We start from the raw sequence: 19,839 nt of genomic DNA on the forward strand, positions 1-19,839 counted from the left end.
ATGTGGTTGTCAAAAGGGTCGGTGCCTGACAGCCTCCTGCAGTCCTCCAGGAGGATGCGGAGGACAGACTGGCTTATTGTTAGAGAAGTAGCAGCAACAACAAAGGGGATCAAAAGTCCCACAAAATGACAGACATACATGGTGCGTTCAGACATCTACATTGTTTAGCGGGCGCAGGATTGAGGCTTCCAAGGGCTTGGATCTCGCACATTTGCGATCATACTTCAGAGTGATGGCCCAGGGTGAAGGCAGTATGAGCGTGTGGGTATGTGTCTAAGTGTGTGGGAGTGAGTCTTGGAGTGTGTGTACCAATGTGTGATGCACACTGGCACCAGTTTGGACTGCAAACCTATCTGGATCCAAACAATAGAAATAATGTACAATGTTGAAAAGAATATTATGCAAATATATCACAACAAAACTTTGTCTGTTCATAATATTAAATGTTTTTTTAAAAAAGGATGTAACAATTCTGAAATGGATAACTTACAAAAATATAGAAAAAAAAATATGTGGGGAGAGAAGCAGGACCACACGTGCAGCTTGTCCAAAAACTCTTTTGAGTAATTTAAGTGAAAAGAAAATGGAGGCCTTGGACGAGGGCTCACAGTGGTTAACCAATTTTTTTATGTTTGCTATTTTTAACTAATATTCTGTTTTGTCCAAATAAAGTATTCACCCAGATTGAACCCTGCCGCAATGGTGAAACAGAGCAGAGTTTTTTGACTGAGACATGTCTGTTCTGTGACACTGCATCATGTCATCTCGTGTTGGAGTGTTGTTTGTGTCGATCACATGGTAACACACTCAAAAATATTGAATGGTTGCGAAGCTACTGTGAATTCCTCTGTTTTTATTTCTACTGCAAGCTCTTCTTGGTGGCCCTAAATGCACATTTTCCAACCTAATTAAATCGTAGCTGATTGATTTCCCCGCTATTGAAACTCGGTCCCCAGTCTGTCTAAACTAGCTGTATTGTCAAAGATATCAGGCAGGACCTTGCTGGTGTTTGTGTACACAAGTGTTTGTTGCACTACCTTGTTAATGAAGGACTTTGGTTTCTGTGTATTAAGCTCCCAAGGCCGTGTTGCACAAAGGCTATCAGTATTTCTATTTGCGTCTCTCTCTTGGTCCCTTTCCTTTCATTCTCTCTCACACACACAAAAACTCAAAGCTCGCTCAATTTACCGAGAGCAAAAAGAGAAACCATAAAAGGAGAGGAACAGAGGGACTGAGTGATAACAAGCCTTCCATTTTCAACACACCTTATCAAATCGCCAGTAATCTAATTGCTTCGAAGCCACGGTTCAAACATAGAATTTGCATTTTAAATACACGTGATAAACAGCTGATCAAATTAAGCATGTACAGACATGAACTCATTTGCAATTATGACATCCTTCACTAAAAGGACGTTTAATACACGGCAAAACACACGCATGTGTATGGTGCGTTTATAACTGCAGGTGATAAATGAGCGTGCGGGGTTTGTAAAGGTCACCGAGGATATGATCCAATCATTTCTGCTGCTGCAGACAGTCGGACTGGTTATGAGCCCATCAACAAGTCAAAACTGGAAAACAATGTCACCAGTTGTGTCTTCAGAATTAAATAATATACTGCACTCACACCTTCAGTCCCAGTTGGACTACATTTCATTAGGGATGGGGAACATTGTGGGTGCTACACATGTATTATTAAAGCCTGGTTAAAAAATAAACTGTTTTTTGTTTTTTTTAGATTTGTAGGAAAATTAATGGTTTCCACTTTGCTCACACTGAATCCATTCTAAACTACACAGAAATAAGTTGTTTTTATTGTCTTTATCTGACTTCAGGGTGATCCAGGAGAGTAAAACCCAATTAAACTATACTCTGTCTTTTAATTGTTATCATTGTTATAAAGAGAGAAACATTGACAACAACTGACCAGAAAGAAGGAAACAATAATCTGATGACCTCCATCTAAAAGTTCATCACACATTCAGACTAATAACATCTCATCTGTCAGCATACATTTCTGAATAATCTTAGTTTAAAAGCAGCACAGAAGAATTTGGGATCAACTTATATTATCTTAACAGACATGTATTTATAATGGATGGATGGCCTTGTGTTACTCTTCATGTCTCACCCGGCCCGAGACAAAGGAGACAAAAGCACAGAGGTTCACATTCCTTTCTCCAACAAATGGAAGTGGATCACCACCTAATCAAAGACTACCATTCTTCTCATAAAAAGCCTGGTGGCAGTGGAGGGTCAAAGCTCTTTTAACGGGCGACGGCAGATATAACTGTGAAAGGTCTTTGTGGCAGAGCGGAGCGGTGTGAGCCACTAAATGTGACACCATTCAACTCCCTACATGTTTCATACGGGAAGACAAAATGGGAAATTACAGCAAAGAGAAGTGTACTTGAACTGTCAGTCTAGGCAATCAGAGGACAAAAACTGGGGGGGAAAAAAAGGAAATAAATAACACAAGGTCCAGCCTCCCTCTCAGTCGAGTCTATCTCTCTGTGCCTCACTCAACCCCTTGTAAACATTTTGATACACAATGAACTAATATATCAGCTACATACTGGGACAGCACTGACAATCTCCATCCAATAAACTGTGTGTGCCACTATGAGATAAAGGGTGTAGGAGAGGGTGTAGCCGCCAAACTATACTTCAATTATCATTTAATTTTTTCGACCTTTTGAGCCTGACTTTGAATTCGGAAAGAAGACCCTGCTGAAGGCTGTAAAACAAGGTCATTTAAGGACATAGTTAAACTAGTGATTACACTAACTGAAAAAGGCACTTCCTTCACAAACACACAGTTGTATTCAACAGATGACGTGAATGCACTACTTCGCACAGAACATCTGAATATTCATAAACACATAGTTTTGGAATGTGACCATATGGTTCCAAATCAGCAGCTGTAGGTTCCCCAGTTCCTCCAGCTTCAGTGTATAGTTGCAGTCAAATGAACCGAAGCAGGCAGTGACTCACTGGGACACAATCAGCATATTGCGGACATCCACCCTGCTGTCATCAAAAAACCTATTAACTCCAGTTTAGATTGGGAAAGTTATCAAATGTAACATTTTCTGTAGTAAAAAAAAAAAAAACCCACAGCGGTCTGGAAAAGATTACTGAAAAGGTGACATTTTGGAGACAAAAAAAAATTGTTAAAACAACATTTTACATAAATGTATCCTCATGATTCATTAAAGAGACATAAGGCTGCATCGAAGAACCTCATGAGTTGTTAAGTGTGTGAACGTCATACGTGTACTTTTCCTCCTTCTTTACGTTGTACATCATAACTAATGCAAGCCCCTGGCTACAGTATGCACACAAAAGCCATCCCAACACACGCAGCAAACTCGTTCGCGCGCACAAGTGCACAAACCAACACACATCCACATCTACAGTGCGCACACAGCGCTGCTTTTTCACGGGCAGAATTTAATCCGCGTTTATGTCAACTCTCACACTGACACTCAGTAGGCTGTAATCCGCTCTTTCTGCGTTTGTCCACGGCTCGCATTTGTGTTCCTTTAACTTCCACATACATTAACAAGATGTGGAGCAGCACCGGTGGCTGCTATAGACCAGTCTGTTTGAAAGTGAATCACCAATGTCATCGTAATGCTGGATTCTCCGGTCTCCGGCTCAGTTACTGAGATAACGGTGCGTGAGAGGTAGCCCTACAGAGAATCTTTTTTTTTTTTTTTTTTTTTTTTTTTTCCCGATTTGCTCTAATGGGATAAATGTGTTTTATTTAATTTCCTGATAGGGGGCTTGCTTAGACAGGCGCTGTAAGATACCCCCTTGACGAAGCTGTTAAGAATTAAAATCGAAATGCAGCCTTTCAAAATAAGTGAAACACAGGTACAACAACACAGAACTCGAATCATTTCCCTTTCTGGAATATATATATATAGTTTGACTGTAACAAAGGCGGTAAAATGCGTGTAAAACAACAAGAGGACGTATCCCTCCCAATCCTCTCCTAAACCGCATCCAACATTTTAATTCAATTACCCCTGTGTTCCCTTTTAGGCTCCACTGGACGCGGGTCTTATTAAACGTGGGTTACAGTAGTGGGCCTGTGCGCAAATCTGTGCGCATTCAGGATCACATTTAAGGCCATACAGTGGAAATGTGAACAGAGATTAAAAAGTGTCACTTCTTTTATGATTGTAAACAGCAAGACCAGAGAAGTGCAATGAGGAAAAACCTACAAACAACAACAACAAAAAGGCCACAGGAAAAACTGAATGATTAGACACAACATACAAGTATAATGTTCTCAAATATATAAAAGATGAATTAGTTTAAACAATAAAATAAACTCGATGTTTTTATGTGTGAGGTATGGGCATTACGGTCCTATTTTCTCTCATCAAGCACATACTAAATAATTGCACAGACGAGGTGGCAAGGAACGAGCGTGTGTGAGTTACGGTCCACTATATGAGCATGTAAATTTCTATTTAGTCTAATTTTAGTCGTTGTCTTTCCTAAAGGTAATTATGCATGGTAACGATTAGGTAGAGTTGCTTTTGTCTGTTCCACTTCTATTTCACACACACACACACACACACACACACACACACACACACACACACACACACACACACACCGCTGAGTGCACTTATACCTCCCTGTGCGTAAAGAGCGCCCCTGCACTGTACAAACAGTACTGCCACTGTCAGTGTGAAAAGTCCCGAGCGCTGCACCGCTGATAGTCAAACTGTGGTCCGCGGGATCCCTGAGGGGGATCCGCTATAAAATGAAAAATAATGTAATTTCACGGTAATCCGCTTTGGTTTTTATCCCGAATTACAGAATGCATATGGATGAATGTCCCCACTGTTATCGCCGTTTGCACAGGTGAGAGTTAGATGAAAAACGTTAAAAACAAACAAACAACAACGTTAAAACACGACAACGTTAAACTGTTCCCACACGAGTCCCTGCAGGACTTCTAACTTAAAGGAGTTGGAACAAACGGCTGTCTTCAGATCGACGATTGCGGAGCGTAAAGCTGTTAAATACAAATAGCTGCCCTACAAACCGAATTAATTAAAAGAATAACCAAGGGGTTTCATCTTATTATCACGACTATCACTGTTATTTTAATGACAAATTAGTCTGAAGGAGAAGAAAAAGCAGAGTTCAGAAGCAACTTTTGAAGCAGTTACGCATTTGACAGACTGTCAGTGCACAGTAGCCTGTTGTAAAGCGAGGCTGTCACTCCTGTGTTTGTCTAGATCCACTCTGTCTAAAGGACACGTGTGATGGACATCAAATGCTCCCCTTTCTCTCCAAATTCAACAGTGCCGCTCTGTGCAAAAATAAGACGGAGCAAGTCACTCTCTTGGCTTCACTCGGTTTATCAGATGCGCAGCTATAACCTGCCATCTGCTCAAACCAACACCTGTGTTTCAGCACAACATTGTTCAGTACGTCATGCGATTTTGAGGAGGATGTTGTTTTTAAGGCGTTTCTCCAACATTACAATTCAACAACATGTGCAGGTTGGATTTATCGAACCCCAAAAGCTTTGTGAAACGCGTAACAAGGAAGAATATTGATGGGAAAGTAGGCTCGGTGAATATCTGTGCTGCGCTCGGCGCGCACTGACCAGCTCCACGGGAACACAGAGCTGCGCACCGGGGAGCAGGCGGTTGGCGTTCACTCACCTGATTGTGAAGAGCTGAACCCAAACAAGAGGCAAGTCAGGAAAAAGCCGAAGCAACACAGGGCAGTCGTTGGTTTCATTGTTGTGCTTAGCAAGTATCTCCTTTAAATTCACATGTCCAGCAGCGTATCCTTCCTTGAAACAGCCAGAAAGGATGAATCGTTTGCGTTTGACGCCTCTTCAGCGTGCGAGTTTGGGGGGGACTTGAGTTGCTTTTGACCAAGTTGACAGTGTGTCCGACTGTCCTTTACGTCGCCTCTCTGCACCTTCAGATTTAATTTGTGACTGACGTGAAAGCAGAAACTGTCGATTATTATTTTCCAACGCACGCGCTGAAAAGCTTGTCTAAACTGTATAAAGCAGCACTCATGCCATTACTCCCCGACTTGGATAGAGTATGCAGCTGCAGACTCGCATTCTTCAGACACACCTCCAAGTCCCTGAACTCCTCCTACAGGCACTGTGATTGGCACAGGTGCCCGACGATCACCCGAGACCCCGAGAGCCACAACTCGGGAGGCGATGCCATTGGTCGACACGAGATGCCAAAAAAAAAAACCCAACCTGAATTGGTGCGTCGGCTCTGTTGCACCTGTCACCCTGAACACAGCCGAGATGAATCCTGCGAGAAGGATTTATAGGTGTAACGAGCAAAATAGAACGCAGCACAAATTAAACGTGGCTTCTCATGGAAAATCTGATTAGGTTTCAATAATATGTAGTTTCATTTTGGAAGCGTTGATTTCATACTCAACTGTCACCGAAATTCAAGAGTGTGGTCAAAGTGATGCCTTTCGATCTGGAATAGCTTTCATTTTCAGGTTTATTGTGAATTAAATTGTTATTTTTGCTGTATATGAATACGTGTATTCTTCCAGACTGAAGTCTAAAGGCTGTGATAAAAACATAAGCATGGTCAGGCAAAGAGGACAAGATTTTGATGACAAAATTATAACTCAATAGATTCCTCCCCCTCCCCCCAAGCTGCTCCCTAAGCAAAGATTTCCATTTTTCCTCAGTTATCAGACTACATTACTGTTGAAGGCAATATCTCTCCATATCCAGGGTAATCATTTTCCCCACACAGGGATGTCTTGGTGTAAACGACACAAATAAAAGTCAAATAGAACGTTCAGATAGTAATATTATTGTGCTCACTGAGATATTTGTAATAGTTTGAAAGCACTGACTTTGCAGTGACAGAAAAATAACCAAGATAGTGTAGGGTTATGGGAAACAACGTGACAAAAAGGTTATTACTTTCACCAGCTGCTGTCTACTTTTGCACTTTAGGAGAAGGGTGAACGCCTCCTGGAGTCACAATATGTCCACACATCTGGGAAGAAATCGTGCACTATGACTGTCCCATAACCCTAAGTTCCCTTGACGCACACACACACACACACACACACACACACACACACACACACACACACACACACACACACACATACAGAGGTGCAACTAAAGTCTGACAAAGGGGTCAAATACTGTTTGTGTTAGTCTTGGTTTACCAGTAAGGCAACGCAACAAACATCACCATTGTATATTTTTTCAGATAAATTCAGTTTTACATATTCAGAGTTAAACTTTTTTTCCCTGAGTAAACAAAGTCTAAATGCATTTGGCCTCTTATGATGAGACTGAATATTTAAGCACCGTAAGAGGCTCTACCAACTGTTCTGAGGAAGTTCTGTTATTATGAGGTCTTAAAAAGGACAAAAGTACGATATTTATGCTCTTCTGAAAGTGAAGGGTTGTTATGACTGGAGGAGGCAGTTTACCTTCCTTTTAATTTTCCATTACATCAAAGTATATGCCTGAGCAATAATCTACTGAAGCCCATAAACACCCCTCTCTTAGCTATAGGCAGGTCACTCCTCCCCAGAGATCATTCAGAGCTTTTGTTTGCTGTAATAGGGAGGTGTACACCCCCCCCCCCCCTCCCTTACCGAGCTGAACTTCCCTGATCCAAGTGCACTGAACACTTTCGGAAAATCGGATGCAGACAGTTCAGTTTTCACTTTGAAGAAAGTCAAAAGGCTCTGTTGTTTTCAGCTTGGCTGCAAAATGAATAGTGCACTGATCTGTGAGGGGCACTTCTTGAACCTCTGCTGCAGTTGTGACCCTTCACCAGTGGGGGGCAGTCCATCTCGCCCCACGTGGGGTCAAAGGACCAGCGGAGAGACGCAGTGGGGGGTAGGCTATTCAAGCTGCCACCAACTAGTTTCCTGACTCACTGTTTGACATTGGCTTCCTATCACACAGAAGCTTTATTAAATATTCCTCAGCAGAAATGAGCTTTTAATATCACTGACACCACAAATTTATTAAGAAATATGGAAAAATGAGATCTGGCAGCAGGCTAGGAGGAGAGGCTTCACTTTAAAATTGCCCCAAATGGCTGCCATTTATCATTTTTAATACCAAAAATGCAATTTAGAAACGTTGTGTATTTTCATTACACATTAGGCTTTAAGAGGCACCTTCTGACAGTCTCAACCTAATGCTGTCAATTAGGTAATTCATTCCAGGGATTATGAGAGGGAATGAGACGAGGTTTCATGTGTTCTTCTCGGCGCTCCCCGGTGCCCGCTGTACAGCTAATCTAATACATAACCCCCTGATTTGTTTAATGGATGAGACTTTGCTGCTGCAAGAGGCACGCCAATAAAAGCCGGGCCCTCCAGAGGCTATTGTGCCTCATAATGATGCCAGACACACAATGTGAGAGTTATGAAGCAATTTTTTATCATGCGGCACATTGTTTTGCTCTGTTGGTGTCGTGCAAGTAAAGGCAATCTCTCCCTGCAGCACAGCACTTCTCCCCCACACTTAGATAAACCTTCAGTATGATAAACTGTCCTAGCCACATGTTGCAGAGATGAAGGAAGTTTAGCACTCAAACACACACCCTGTGCTGATGGCGTGCCAGTCAGTCGGAGACCGCGAAGACTTTTAATTAACTTTTTTGTTAATTCTAATGAACACTTTATTCTACTCGTGTTGGATGAGATTGTTTCTTGGACACAAAAGCACCATGTTTGAGAGCTGCAGTAGCTCTTTAAACAGCAGATCTTTAGTAGGTAACGTTATACAGCAAAACAGCAAAGATTTTAATTTGAGAAAAGCTTAAAAGAATAGTGCTTGGAGATACGTTACATGGCCGTGGAGAAAATGAACAGCACATACCTATATGTTGTTCAAAGCTATGTGACCTCTGTCTGTCTCTATGTACTTCTACTTGTCCGTCTGTTTCTGCATGTCCTTCTAACACTACGCTGAGTGGGACTTCAAATGGATAAAATTAAGTCTCAGCAGCAAACATGTGGCAGCCAGCATTCAGTATTAAATTGCTTTTTTTTTTTTTTTAACGCAAGACAAAAGTAACAACAAGTATGCATCTATACAAAGGACCTTCTGGCAGATAGCACTACAGGTTTTCTTTCATTCCTCTGAGTGTGTCTATCTGTCCTAAACCATAATGGAGAAAGAAGATGAATACTTCTTTAAGAAAAAAAAAATCTGTTTCTTGGGGCTGTAAAATTGAGAGGCATTAGTTATTGTCAAAACAATATGGCTTGTTGAATAGATAATGCTGAGTCGTCTGAGGAAGGCAGTGAAAGCCAAAAGACTATCACGACACCTCAGAGTATTTCAGACTTTTTACAGTGCTGGAATACCAAATTAATATCAGTGTGGCTGCATGTATTAATCACTGATAAGTACAGTTTAATAAGAAATATAAACGTTACACCCAAACTGTCTCCTTTTCCTCTTTATTTCATTAACAGTGCAAACGCTACTTTACTTAAAGCGTGTATTCATAGAAGTATGAATCATTTTGGATCAGATGTTTGTTCTGGACAGATTCTCGCTCCATAATGACAGGGACAAACAGCAATAATGAGAATTTTCGAGCGCAGATTGCCATTGATTCTATCTATGTCAGCTGACATCTCAGGCTGCAGGCTGTTCTCAAGCCATACAAGACAGTGGAGATAAACAGAGATGACACATCATTTCACATGTTAACTGATAAAAATGCAATCAGCAAACACCCCCACCTTCTGTGTTCTTCTTTGTGATTATTCACTGTTAATGGACACTTTTTGGAAATACATGAAGTCTTATCAACTCTATCTTTAAATATTAAAGTTAAGCAGATGTTAATGAGGTAGTATAGGATTTCTGTAGGGAAATAGAAACCACTTTGCCCTCTTTTACTCTTCCATTGTGCTGTTTTGAAGTCCAAAAAGCACTTTTTAGCAGACCATGGGTACCAAAGCCAGCAAGGAAGTGCCGTAATCTGCTGTTCTTTTTTACACAAAAACAAAGGTTTGGTCTTTTCTTGTGTTGGTGGTGTTTGAAAAATAATTGGCTCCATTCAAGATTTTAAGATTTAGCATGCCTTGGGACATGGTTGCTTTTCCCACAGCTTGAACATAACTTCCTCTCTTTTGATCACGTTTTTCCTTTTTTTTTTTCCCTCCAAGACTCGTGCAGAAGAACAGTAAACCTAATATTAACACATACTATCTTATTTTAGTTCGATTTTTGTATTTGCCATTTTGTGAGTTTTACAGATCTTGTTCACGTCTCGTTTTTGTCCATTTTTAGGTTATATAGTAGATTATAAAGCGTTTTTGTTTTTCTGTTTTCTTTTTTAATAGAAATAGATATATCCTGCTTTTATGATTTTTTTTTTTTATTATTATTCTCAGAGAAAAACAAAACAAATTTGACAAATTATTTTAACTTGTTTTCATGCTTAAATGTAATTTCAGGTCATTAATGCACCACTTTTACTTAACCTGGCTAATCTGTGTGTGTGTGTGTGTGTGTGTGTGTGTGTGTGTGTGTGTGTGTGTGCCATGAAGAGTCACACGGTTGCTTACTATTTGCATCAGCTTAGAATGCATAACTAACATAACACATGCAAGATCAGTAATCATATGCAAACCAGGAAGCATTGCGTAACATTTGTACAACAAACTGGTCTGAGTTGTCATGGGTTAATCAGGAAGCTGGAAGAGTCACATCAGATGATTAGTTTATCTGACGAATTCAAAAAGCATATCGGTGGAGACGGTGGAGACAGCACGGTGATGGGGAGTATTTTTATACACAGTAGTTTTAATTATCTCAAAAGATATATTTTATCTGCTGATGGCAGATAACTCGCTTATCAAAAGCCACAATGGTGTGATTAATTTCCCTCCGGATTACATGGCATTACGCTTGTTGCTTTGGCTCAGGCTCTAATATTCCATCATACATGTCATTTTGGGTGTTGTTTTTTTAAGATAACTGTTGACAGACATTTTGCCTGCCTCATAATGATCCTCTGCCACTATAATCCTTTTGTATAATCAACTTTTTTACAAGACAAATAAGCTTTTTGCAGCAGTTGGTGCTCTCAAGCATGACAGAACTTCCTGTATAAACAAGTGATGAGGAATCTAAATTGTGAGATGAGACTTTGACCTGACGCCATCGATATATTTAATTAAAAACATCTCACCGTCTTCATTCACTTGAATTACTAAAGGATCAATTATGGAGTCACTCAAACTTCGGCGGGATGGCTTCTCTCTGGTGTAATTCATCGTTTTTAAGACAGCTGAGCCCGTCTGGAGTCAGTCGGTATAAATAGGACACTAAAGCTAAAAAAAAAAAAGATTACAACCCGGGTGCCTGCATGGAAGAGAAACTCCAATATGTTTACATCAGTGTTGTAGTTCAGCTGAGAATAAATCATAAAAAAAAGTGCCTATTTCCCAGCGTCATTTATTCACAGAGTGACTCTCCTCAGAAAGAGGAAGCGTCCTGGATTATTTGGCTTTTGTGGGAGACCTGTGTGCACACGTATAAAGTAGAAAATCCGCAGCAATAGAGACATATTACTTTCAGTATGAATGTTGCAATCTCACCGCCATTTTCTTTTTCACGTCCCCCCCCCCCACCCTGTCGTCAGACTCGTACGACGGCTAAAGAGTCGACTAAAACTCAACACTGGTCTGACTCAGTGAGCAATAAGCAGCGTTAGCGCATTACGCACACATGATTACGTGGCCATTTCCTCAGTGAATGAGTCTCATCAGAAGTCACTGAAGAAGCCACTGAGTGTGTAATTGTTTCCCATTAGGGGAAATGTTGACTGCCATCGACTCTCGTCTCCGCTGCAGAGTTTGCTGACGAATGCTCACCGTCCACTGGCTGAAGCGGGCTGATTCCGCTGCGGCGTGTGATGGAATCACTCAGAAACACCCCCCCCCCCCCCCCCCCCCCCCCCCAAAAAAAAAAAAAAAACCAACCCACCAGATCAGGTTTTTTTTTTTTTTTTTTTTAGCGCGAGGCCGATGCGTCACTGCAGGGCAAGAGTTCAGACAGTTGGTTGATTCACCGAAGTCACACCGGACTTTAAAACATCATCGCTCGTACCAACATGCCTAAAGCGCTATAACGTCCCTGAAGCTCCTCCGGTGCAGCGTGTTCCTGTTTTGTGTGCTGCTTTTTTTTTTTTTTTTCCATGTGGTGCGCCCTGGTTTGTGTGACATTGCGTTCCTATGTGAACATGCATTTGTGTTCGCATCTCTATACAGTCTACTTTCTTTTCTCCATCTGCAGTGTGTGACGTGACACACACACACACACACACACACGCAGAGTTTCTGCGAAGCCCGCACTGCAGTGATGAATAATCGTTGGCATGTGCCCTTGTGAAGGTGTTGTAAATTGGATAGCTTACACTGCAAATTACAGGCCGGTCAAAAGTTCAAATGAGGCCAACCGTGTCAAGTGAGACCTGAGGATGGGGCAGATAGCGGACTGTTCTCAAAGTTATTAACGCTGCCTTAGATTAGTTTTGCTACTGCACTACTAGGCTGATATGGATATGGATGGGGGAGAGAGGGGGGGGGGGGATAATCGCCCGTGGATGAGAGGTTCTCTTTACAATGCTGCCATCTACAGGATGGAATAGAAAATGGCCATGTTCGCTGACATGATGGGTCAAGAAGTCCGCTCCTGCAGCTGGATGGACGGTAACTTGACGCTACGGACTTTTCAAGAAACAAGTAAAATCAGGCCACCATATATTCAATATTCTGATATTGGCTTTATTAGCTCGCCAGTAAAGGATGCAGCATTACCTTCAGTTTGAGTGACCTCCGAGAGTTTCGCTCATTTCAAGCAGTCATTTGTAGGCTGCCTGTACGAGTTTACACCAAAAGGAGGATTTGAAACACTGAAGATTAAGTTGACTAAAATAACAACATTATCCTGTAAGAGGCTTGCAAAGTACAATGTTTATTAAGTAAGAAAACTGGTTCAAGATTTTGTCTCATGCATAATAATACATGTCTGTTATGTATTTTTTTTGTGACTACATATAGCTCAATAATTGCTCTGTCCCTTGAAAACCATGCTGACAAAAAAAAAAAATTGTGAAAAAGGATTCGAATTCGGCAAAACGAGTGATGCAAAGTGAGAAAAATATAACGAAACAAAAGACAGTTGGCATATGAATACAAGTTTACAATAAGGTACAAAATATTAACTGGTGCAAATGCTCACAGTACAGACAGTATGTTACTAATGAATACGAAAGAACACTAATAATTGTGCTCGTGTAATGGCGTAATGAATATGCAAAATATGTTTCTAGATTTCTTGTTAATGAAATATGTACCACAAGATCCAGTAACTTACGACATGATGAATTAACCAGGTTGTTCACAAACATTACTGATGCAAAAAGTCCTCGAGGAGCATCGCAACAGTAACTTAGTCTGACCGTTTATTCCAGTTCGATCAGAGCCTTCAGCTTTCCTCTGTGGAACGAGCTCCTATTTCGGGAGGCAGACACTCTTCTCTTCTAAGATTAAACTTTAAATCTTTCCTGGTTGATAAAGTTCATAGTTAGGGCAGACTCAGTTGACCCTGAACCGTCCTTCGGTGATTCTGCTATAAGCCGAGGCTGCTGGGGGACCTTGATGCACTGAGCTCCTCGCCTCTTCCCATTCTTTCATTCTCCATAAATTTATATGCCACCATTGCATCTCATTAACTTTATATCTTCATTCTCCTGTAGTTTTGTGCTTTTTCAGCAGGTATCTCTGCAGGCCGGACCAACCTGACACATCTTTACTGTCTGCTGTTCTTTTCTCTCTCCTGCTCACCCTAACCTGATAGGCTATATGACATCATTAGATCATCAATACTTGAAGCATCAGCATGCCAGCAGCATCTTACTGTTGTAGCTGGTTAGAATTTCTAAACAGTAGATAAATCTGAGGGGTTGTCAGATGATTCCTGGGAGAGGAAAGAAAAAAAAAAAAAAACAGTTCTGGTCCCCAAATCTGTGTTGTTTTTTGGACTCCCCCCCCCCCCCCCCCCCCCCCTCTATAACTGTTGATTTTGCCTGAGATATTGAATCATTTGAAAATGTATTGAAATACAAAACGTGAGAAATTTTGAGGGGAAGAAAATCACTATTTGCTGGAGTTGTTAATGACACATCACTGATTTATATATAAAATATATATAAATATATAAAATAGCCCCGACAGGTTGGAAACAACTGGTTAGATCTTTTTTTTTATATCATCTTTATTATAAAAAAAAAAAAAGTACATTAAGTAAAGATGTCACATAAATGTGGCCTCGTGGAGTAAATGTAGGTTTCTTAGTGGCTGCAGCTTGCTGCTGTTGGTGAAGCTGTTTATTTGTGTGTCCATTTATATCCTCGATGCATTTTTTTTTTTTTAATAACTTTTCCTGTTCGGGGGTTATTATTACTCAAACTATAGTCATAACTCGGTTTATTGACAGAAGCATGAGCGCTTGACAGAGCTGCCCCGTGACTGGCTGACACGTGCACGCCCACACGCGCTGAACAGTCAGTCACTTTACATATTTCACATGTCGGGTCAGTTACACAGGACACGTTGGACTGTCTGTGACCAACGAGGGTTCACTCAATCCGAGTCTTATTCGAGCTCCTCTGACGGATCCACCGTTGGTCCACTCACCTCCGGCCGTCCCCTTTTCTGGTCTGCTCTGTTCGCGGGGCTTCACATTCAAACCCAAGGCCTCCGCCAATCAGCTGTTAAATAGGATCAGAGGCGGGCGCATGGAGATGACGTAATAGTCATCTCTAACAGGTCGGTGTTTGGTAATGAATAAGGTTATTATTGTTGTTGTTTTGGTTGGTTTTTTTGTTGCCATATGCCGTTTTTAATTTTATCTTTATTGTGGAAAATGATTGACTTCCTTGGGGTTTAGAAAACTACATTTACATCCTTTATGTAGCCTAATCGATTCGCCTGGTTGGAGGGGCTTTGCAGAGTTAAATGAGTCAGAGTTGGTTTGGTTTCAGAAAAGGTAACATCGAATTTACAGTAGGCTACTGTTGTACATTGCTTCTATACAAAGTTTTTTTTTTTTCTTCGTTTTTCCTGTTTATAAATAGATTTTTGAGGCCAGCACAATAGACCTCAAGCATGAGTCTACCTGCGACTACATTGTTTTATCTAAAAGGGCCAAAGTCTGATAAGCTCTCAGGGTATCATGAAGAACTAAAAATACTCAAAACCATTTAATGAAAGCTTTCAAAAAAAAAAAAAAATACAGTATGGTATAAACAAAATAAACTTCATTGAATATATCATAAACACTTCCCTAACAATGACCCTAATGACCACTACTGGTGTAGTTTACAGTGCATCTGGAAAGTATTCACAGCGCTTCACTTTTTCCACATTTTGTTATGTTATAGCCTTATTCCAAAATGGATTAAATTCATTTTTCCCCCTCAAAATTCTACACGCAATACCCCATAATGACAATGTGAAAAAAGTTTGTTTAAAATTTAATATATTAAAAATAAAAGAACAAAAATATAACACGTACACAAGTATTCACAGCCTTTGCTCAATACTTTGTTGAAGCACCTTCGGCAGCAATTACAGCCTCACGTCTTTTTGAGTATGATGCTACAAGCTTGGCACACCTATTTTTGGGCAGTTTCTCCCATTCTTCTTTGCAGGACCTCTCAAGCTCCATCAGGTTGGATGGGGAGCATCGGTGAACAGCCATTTTCAGATCTCTCCAGAGATGTTCAATTGGGTTCAAGTCTGGGCTCTGCCTGGGCCTCTCAAAGACATTCACAGAGTTGTCCCGAAGCCATTCCTTTGTTATCTTGGCTGTGTGCTTCAGGTCTTTGTCCTGTTGGAAGATGAACCTTCGCCCCAGTCTGAGGTCCAGAGTGCTCTGGAGAAGGTTTTCATCAAGGATGTCTCTGTACATTGCTGCATTCATCTTTCCCTCCATCCTGACTAGTCTCCCAGTTCCTGCCACTGAAAAACATCACCACAGCATGATGCTGCCACCACCATGCTTCACCGTAGAGATGGTGTTGGCCAGGTGATGAGCGGTGCCTGGTTTCCTCCAGACATGACACTTGGCATTCAGGCCAAAGAGTTCAATCTTTGTTTCATCAGACCAGAGAATTGTGTTTCTCATGGTCTGAGAGTCCTACAGGTGCCTTTTGGTAAACTCCAGGTGGGCTGTCATGAGCCTTTTACTGAGGAGTGGCTTATACAGCTATTATCGACCCCACAGAAAACAACAAAGATAGATAAATTCACTTTTGAAAAAAAAAAGTATAATAAATACGCCAGTGCTGTGAAGTCACCGGGGATGCATTGTTTGTCAAATTCTGTCAGAGCATCTGCAACAGTTCACTTATAAGACCAATCAAAACAAAAGTTTCAATATTTCACCTCATATATCTCGACTGAAATGATATATATATAAAATGTTTTGGTATATACATTCTTGATTATATTCAGAAACTGAAAGAAAAACATGCTGCTCTTGTTTGACTCCCACAATTAGTTTTGATAGCAAAATGTCACCACTGGATGGCAGCATGAGAGAGCGTCTGAAAAGCTGTTGATTTTCATGGGAACAGTTACTGCAAAAAGAAAAAAAGAAAAAGGCATATGGTAAGACCTTGTGTGTGTTTGTGTGTGCCTCAAAGTGTGTATATTTGTTTGGTTGGGTGTACAGAAAGACTAAAGAGGGACCGGGCGTGTTGCTGAGATTATGTACAATTAAATAAATAAATCCTGAGCTCTCACAAATCTCTTTAGAAGAGCAAACTGTGAGAGACGCGATCTGACCGAGTGAGAGCAACTGATCAAAAAGACGATAGGAGTAAAAGTCAAAGTTCTCTTCTGGAGGTCACAAACTCAACATCACTTTTAGCTAACAGCACATTTTAGTGTAGAGAAATACTCTGCTCATATATAAATACTGCATAAACCTGTAGGACTTACTCTCTTGTTTCCAAAAAGTAAACCTGTCAGGAGATGTGTACAACTTAAACTCACCGTGGAAGAACATAATGCTGCTCATGTGAGATCGCTCTATAAATAAGCAGTCCAACAGTATCTGTTCTTGTACAATTACCAAACATGAAATGCAATTGATTGAAGTAAATGATCGTGAACTTGATTCACATCTAGATCATGTTTTTCTGTTTCAAACAGTGACTTACTCATGATTTTATACAAAGCCTATTTTTGAGAGCAAATGTCGAGAGAAATAACGATTGTCCTGATCTACAAACAGTCTGACCAGATAACAACACAATAATTTACAACGTACTTTCTGCTTTTTAGTGACTGGACGGAGGACAAAATTCAAATATTTACTAAATCACATAACTGTGGTGACAAAGTCCCACTTCTTCAAGATGTCAGTGTAGGTTTAAAAACAGTCGTGAAAAATACTAAATACATTTACTCAAGTACTGTACTTTAGTACAAGAGTATTTCCATTTCCTGTTACTTTTTTTACTTTCACATTTCAGAGGGAAATATACCTTCTACTCCTCTGTATTTATTTAACAGCTTTAGTGACTTTAAGATCAATATTTTATACCTAAAATAGGCTTTTGACTAGTTTACTATGTATTATGCAGATTGGACTGTTCAATAGTATCATGTGTTGGCATTAGCTCTACCGTGACATTGAAATGCTGATCACATATCAATGAAGCAATATTCTAATAATTTATATATGATAAATGAGTATTTCACTCTGATACATTTGTTAACAGTACTTATGTACTTTTACTTAAGTAAGATCTTGAATGTTGAACTCTTATTTCTAATTGATTTTTTTTTAAATTGTCCTATTGCTACTTTTATTTAAGTAAAAGATCGGAGTATTAACCGGCACTAATTCATGCTTGTCACCTGACATGATGTCACATGCTGTCACATTTTAAAAAAAGAAAAACATGTAAATCAATAAATATTACAGTACTTACCAGTCTGATGTGTTTTTGTTGTTCTGTCATTCGTGAGAAAATGATTCTGCTGTTTGAAAACAGTGATAATGAAAGCCATGCATTTGTGTTGAAGGTTTGCTAATCTTGGTTCACCTCAATACAGGAGGGCAGTAAAATATTGCTTTTGACTGAAAAAAAAATAGCTATGACAAGAATGCAGACAGTGAATATATTTATGGTACTATGCTATATGATGCAAGTTCAACCTATTGAGAAATATTGCAATTAATAACATGAAGACAATTCAAGCAAAACACCTTTTGGTTTCAGTGAGCAGGAAGGTTCCTCTGTGGGCTGCTCAAGCACGACAGAGCTACATTAAAATAAGTAAATAAATCAAGGTGTCATAACCACTCAGGCATTGTGGAGAGTTTTTTGTTTCCATAAATTCTTTACTTTAACAGTCTTGTAAAAAAATGCTTTTGTTCATACAGACCAGTCTTTCATCTGGAAGTGACCCAGCACTGCTCAGTGAGACATGAGTCTCTACTACTTTGCTTTTGACCCAAGAGTCTGCAACCACAAGAAAAGCAGTGACATTTGAGAAGGAAAAGGTGAGAAGTGTGCAACCAACTGTTTTGCTCTTGACTGTCTTTCTCCAGTTTCCGAGTTGTAAATGAACTGATCAGCAACAACAAGCAGTTTAACTGCAGCTGTAGAGTAATCAATCAAGAGTACAAACTCTCATTAATGTTATTAGACTATTTGATTAATAGTGTTATTATGAGAAGCTCTACCTCTTCTGTAGACCTCTTTTACCTTGATGTGGTGCTATGCTTTTGAGTTATTAGCAACTTTCTCAAAATAGATATGATCACTACATAATTTTTTAATTTTTTTAGCACATAGATTTAAAGTTGTTTTGATTTAATTCAGTTTCAATTTAAGTGCAAAGAACACAGAACACTTTGTAAACTCAAATGAACAAACAGCAAGGAAACAAATAATAAAAACCAAGCTGAAAGGCCTCATGACTAAATGATGGTAAGATTTATCAAATGAAAAGGGTTTTAGCCTACTCTTAAAAGAAGAGCAATAGTAGTTCATCATTTGACTAATCAAATACATCATAATTGTAAGATTGACAGCATGAAATGACAGAATTTCAATTTGAGTAACCGTGATGACCCATTCTCTTCTGAGAAATACTTTAAAACTCAAACCTGTGAGATTTTCTGACAACTCATCAGCATCTTGTACAGAAACAACTGTGTCTCACTGTGCTGGTACCTCACAGACAAATCCACGTCGAGTACAAAGTGGAACATAAAGGTGACATAATTCAAAGTTTGATTTCAGTTTGAGTCTTACTGTTCTGTCAAAGTCCTTTCATGTCAAACGTAGTGTACTATAAGGACAAGTGAAGTGAAGGCCCAGGCAGTGCAGCATGGTGTGATGTTGACTGATGATAAAGTGAAGACGTGTTTAGGGAGGAGCTGACATACTGTGTCTCCCCAGCCCACACTGAGCAGCAGTGAATGTGATGCAAATGGAATAACATCAAGGGCTGACATTTTATTTTTGCTCTTTGGATTACAGTATGTGTGGTTGCCCTTTAAATCACTTGCGATAATTTTGAACACGACTCCTTCTGTTGACCCCTTTCAGGTCCCACCCCCGAAAACTGCTAATACACTCTGTGGAAGAGCAGCTTTGTCACAGCCAGAGTGAAAATGGGGAGAACAAAAAAAATATTTACAGTCCAATCAAGTCTATTTTTGGGAAAGGCAGTGATCACACATGTCCCTGACTGACATTCAGATCAGACTGAATATAAC

At 40.1% G+C, this 19,839-nt stretch overlaps 1 protein-coding gene across 1 annotated transcript in view; it reads right to left on the reverse strand.

Moving 5' to 3' along the window:
* LOC138201251 (receptor tyrosine-protein kinase erbB-4-like) overlaps positions 1-6,054 on the reverse strand; it is a 296,936-nt gene extending 290,882 nt beyond the window's left edge. Inside the window, exon 1 of the mRNA XM_069154588.1 lies at positions 5,699-6,054. Within this exon, the coding sequence (XP_069010689.1) occupies positions 5,699-5,777 (79 nt within the window). The 5' untranslated portion in view covers positions 5,778-6,054. The remainder of the gene's footprint in view (positions 1-5,698) is intronic.
* Between the last annotated feature and the right edge of the window lie 13,785 nt (positions 6,055-19,839).

The sequence above is a fragment of the Embiotoca jacksoni genome, unplaced genomic scaffold (genome assembly GCF_022577435.1).
Source record: "Embiotoca jacksoni isolate LCO1_2020_lvr unplaced genomic scaffold, fEmbJac1.0.p SCAF_2, whole genome shotgun sequence".
Lineage (NCBI taxonomy): Eukaryota > Metazoa > Chordata > Actinopteri > Embiotocidae > Embiotoca > Embiotoca jacksoni.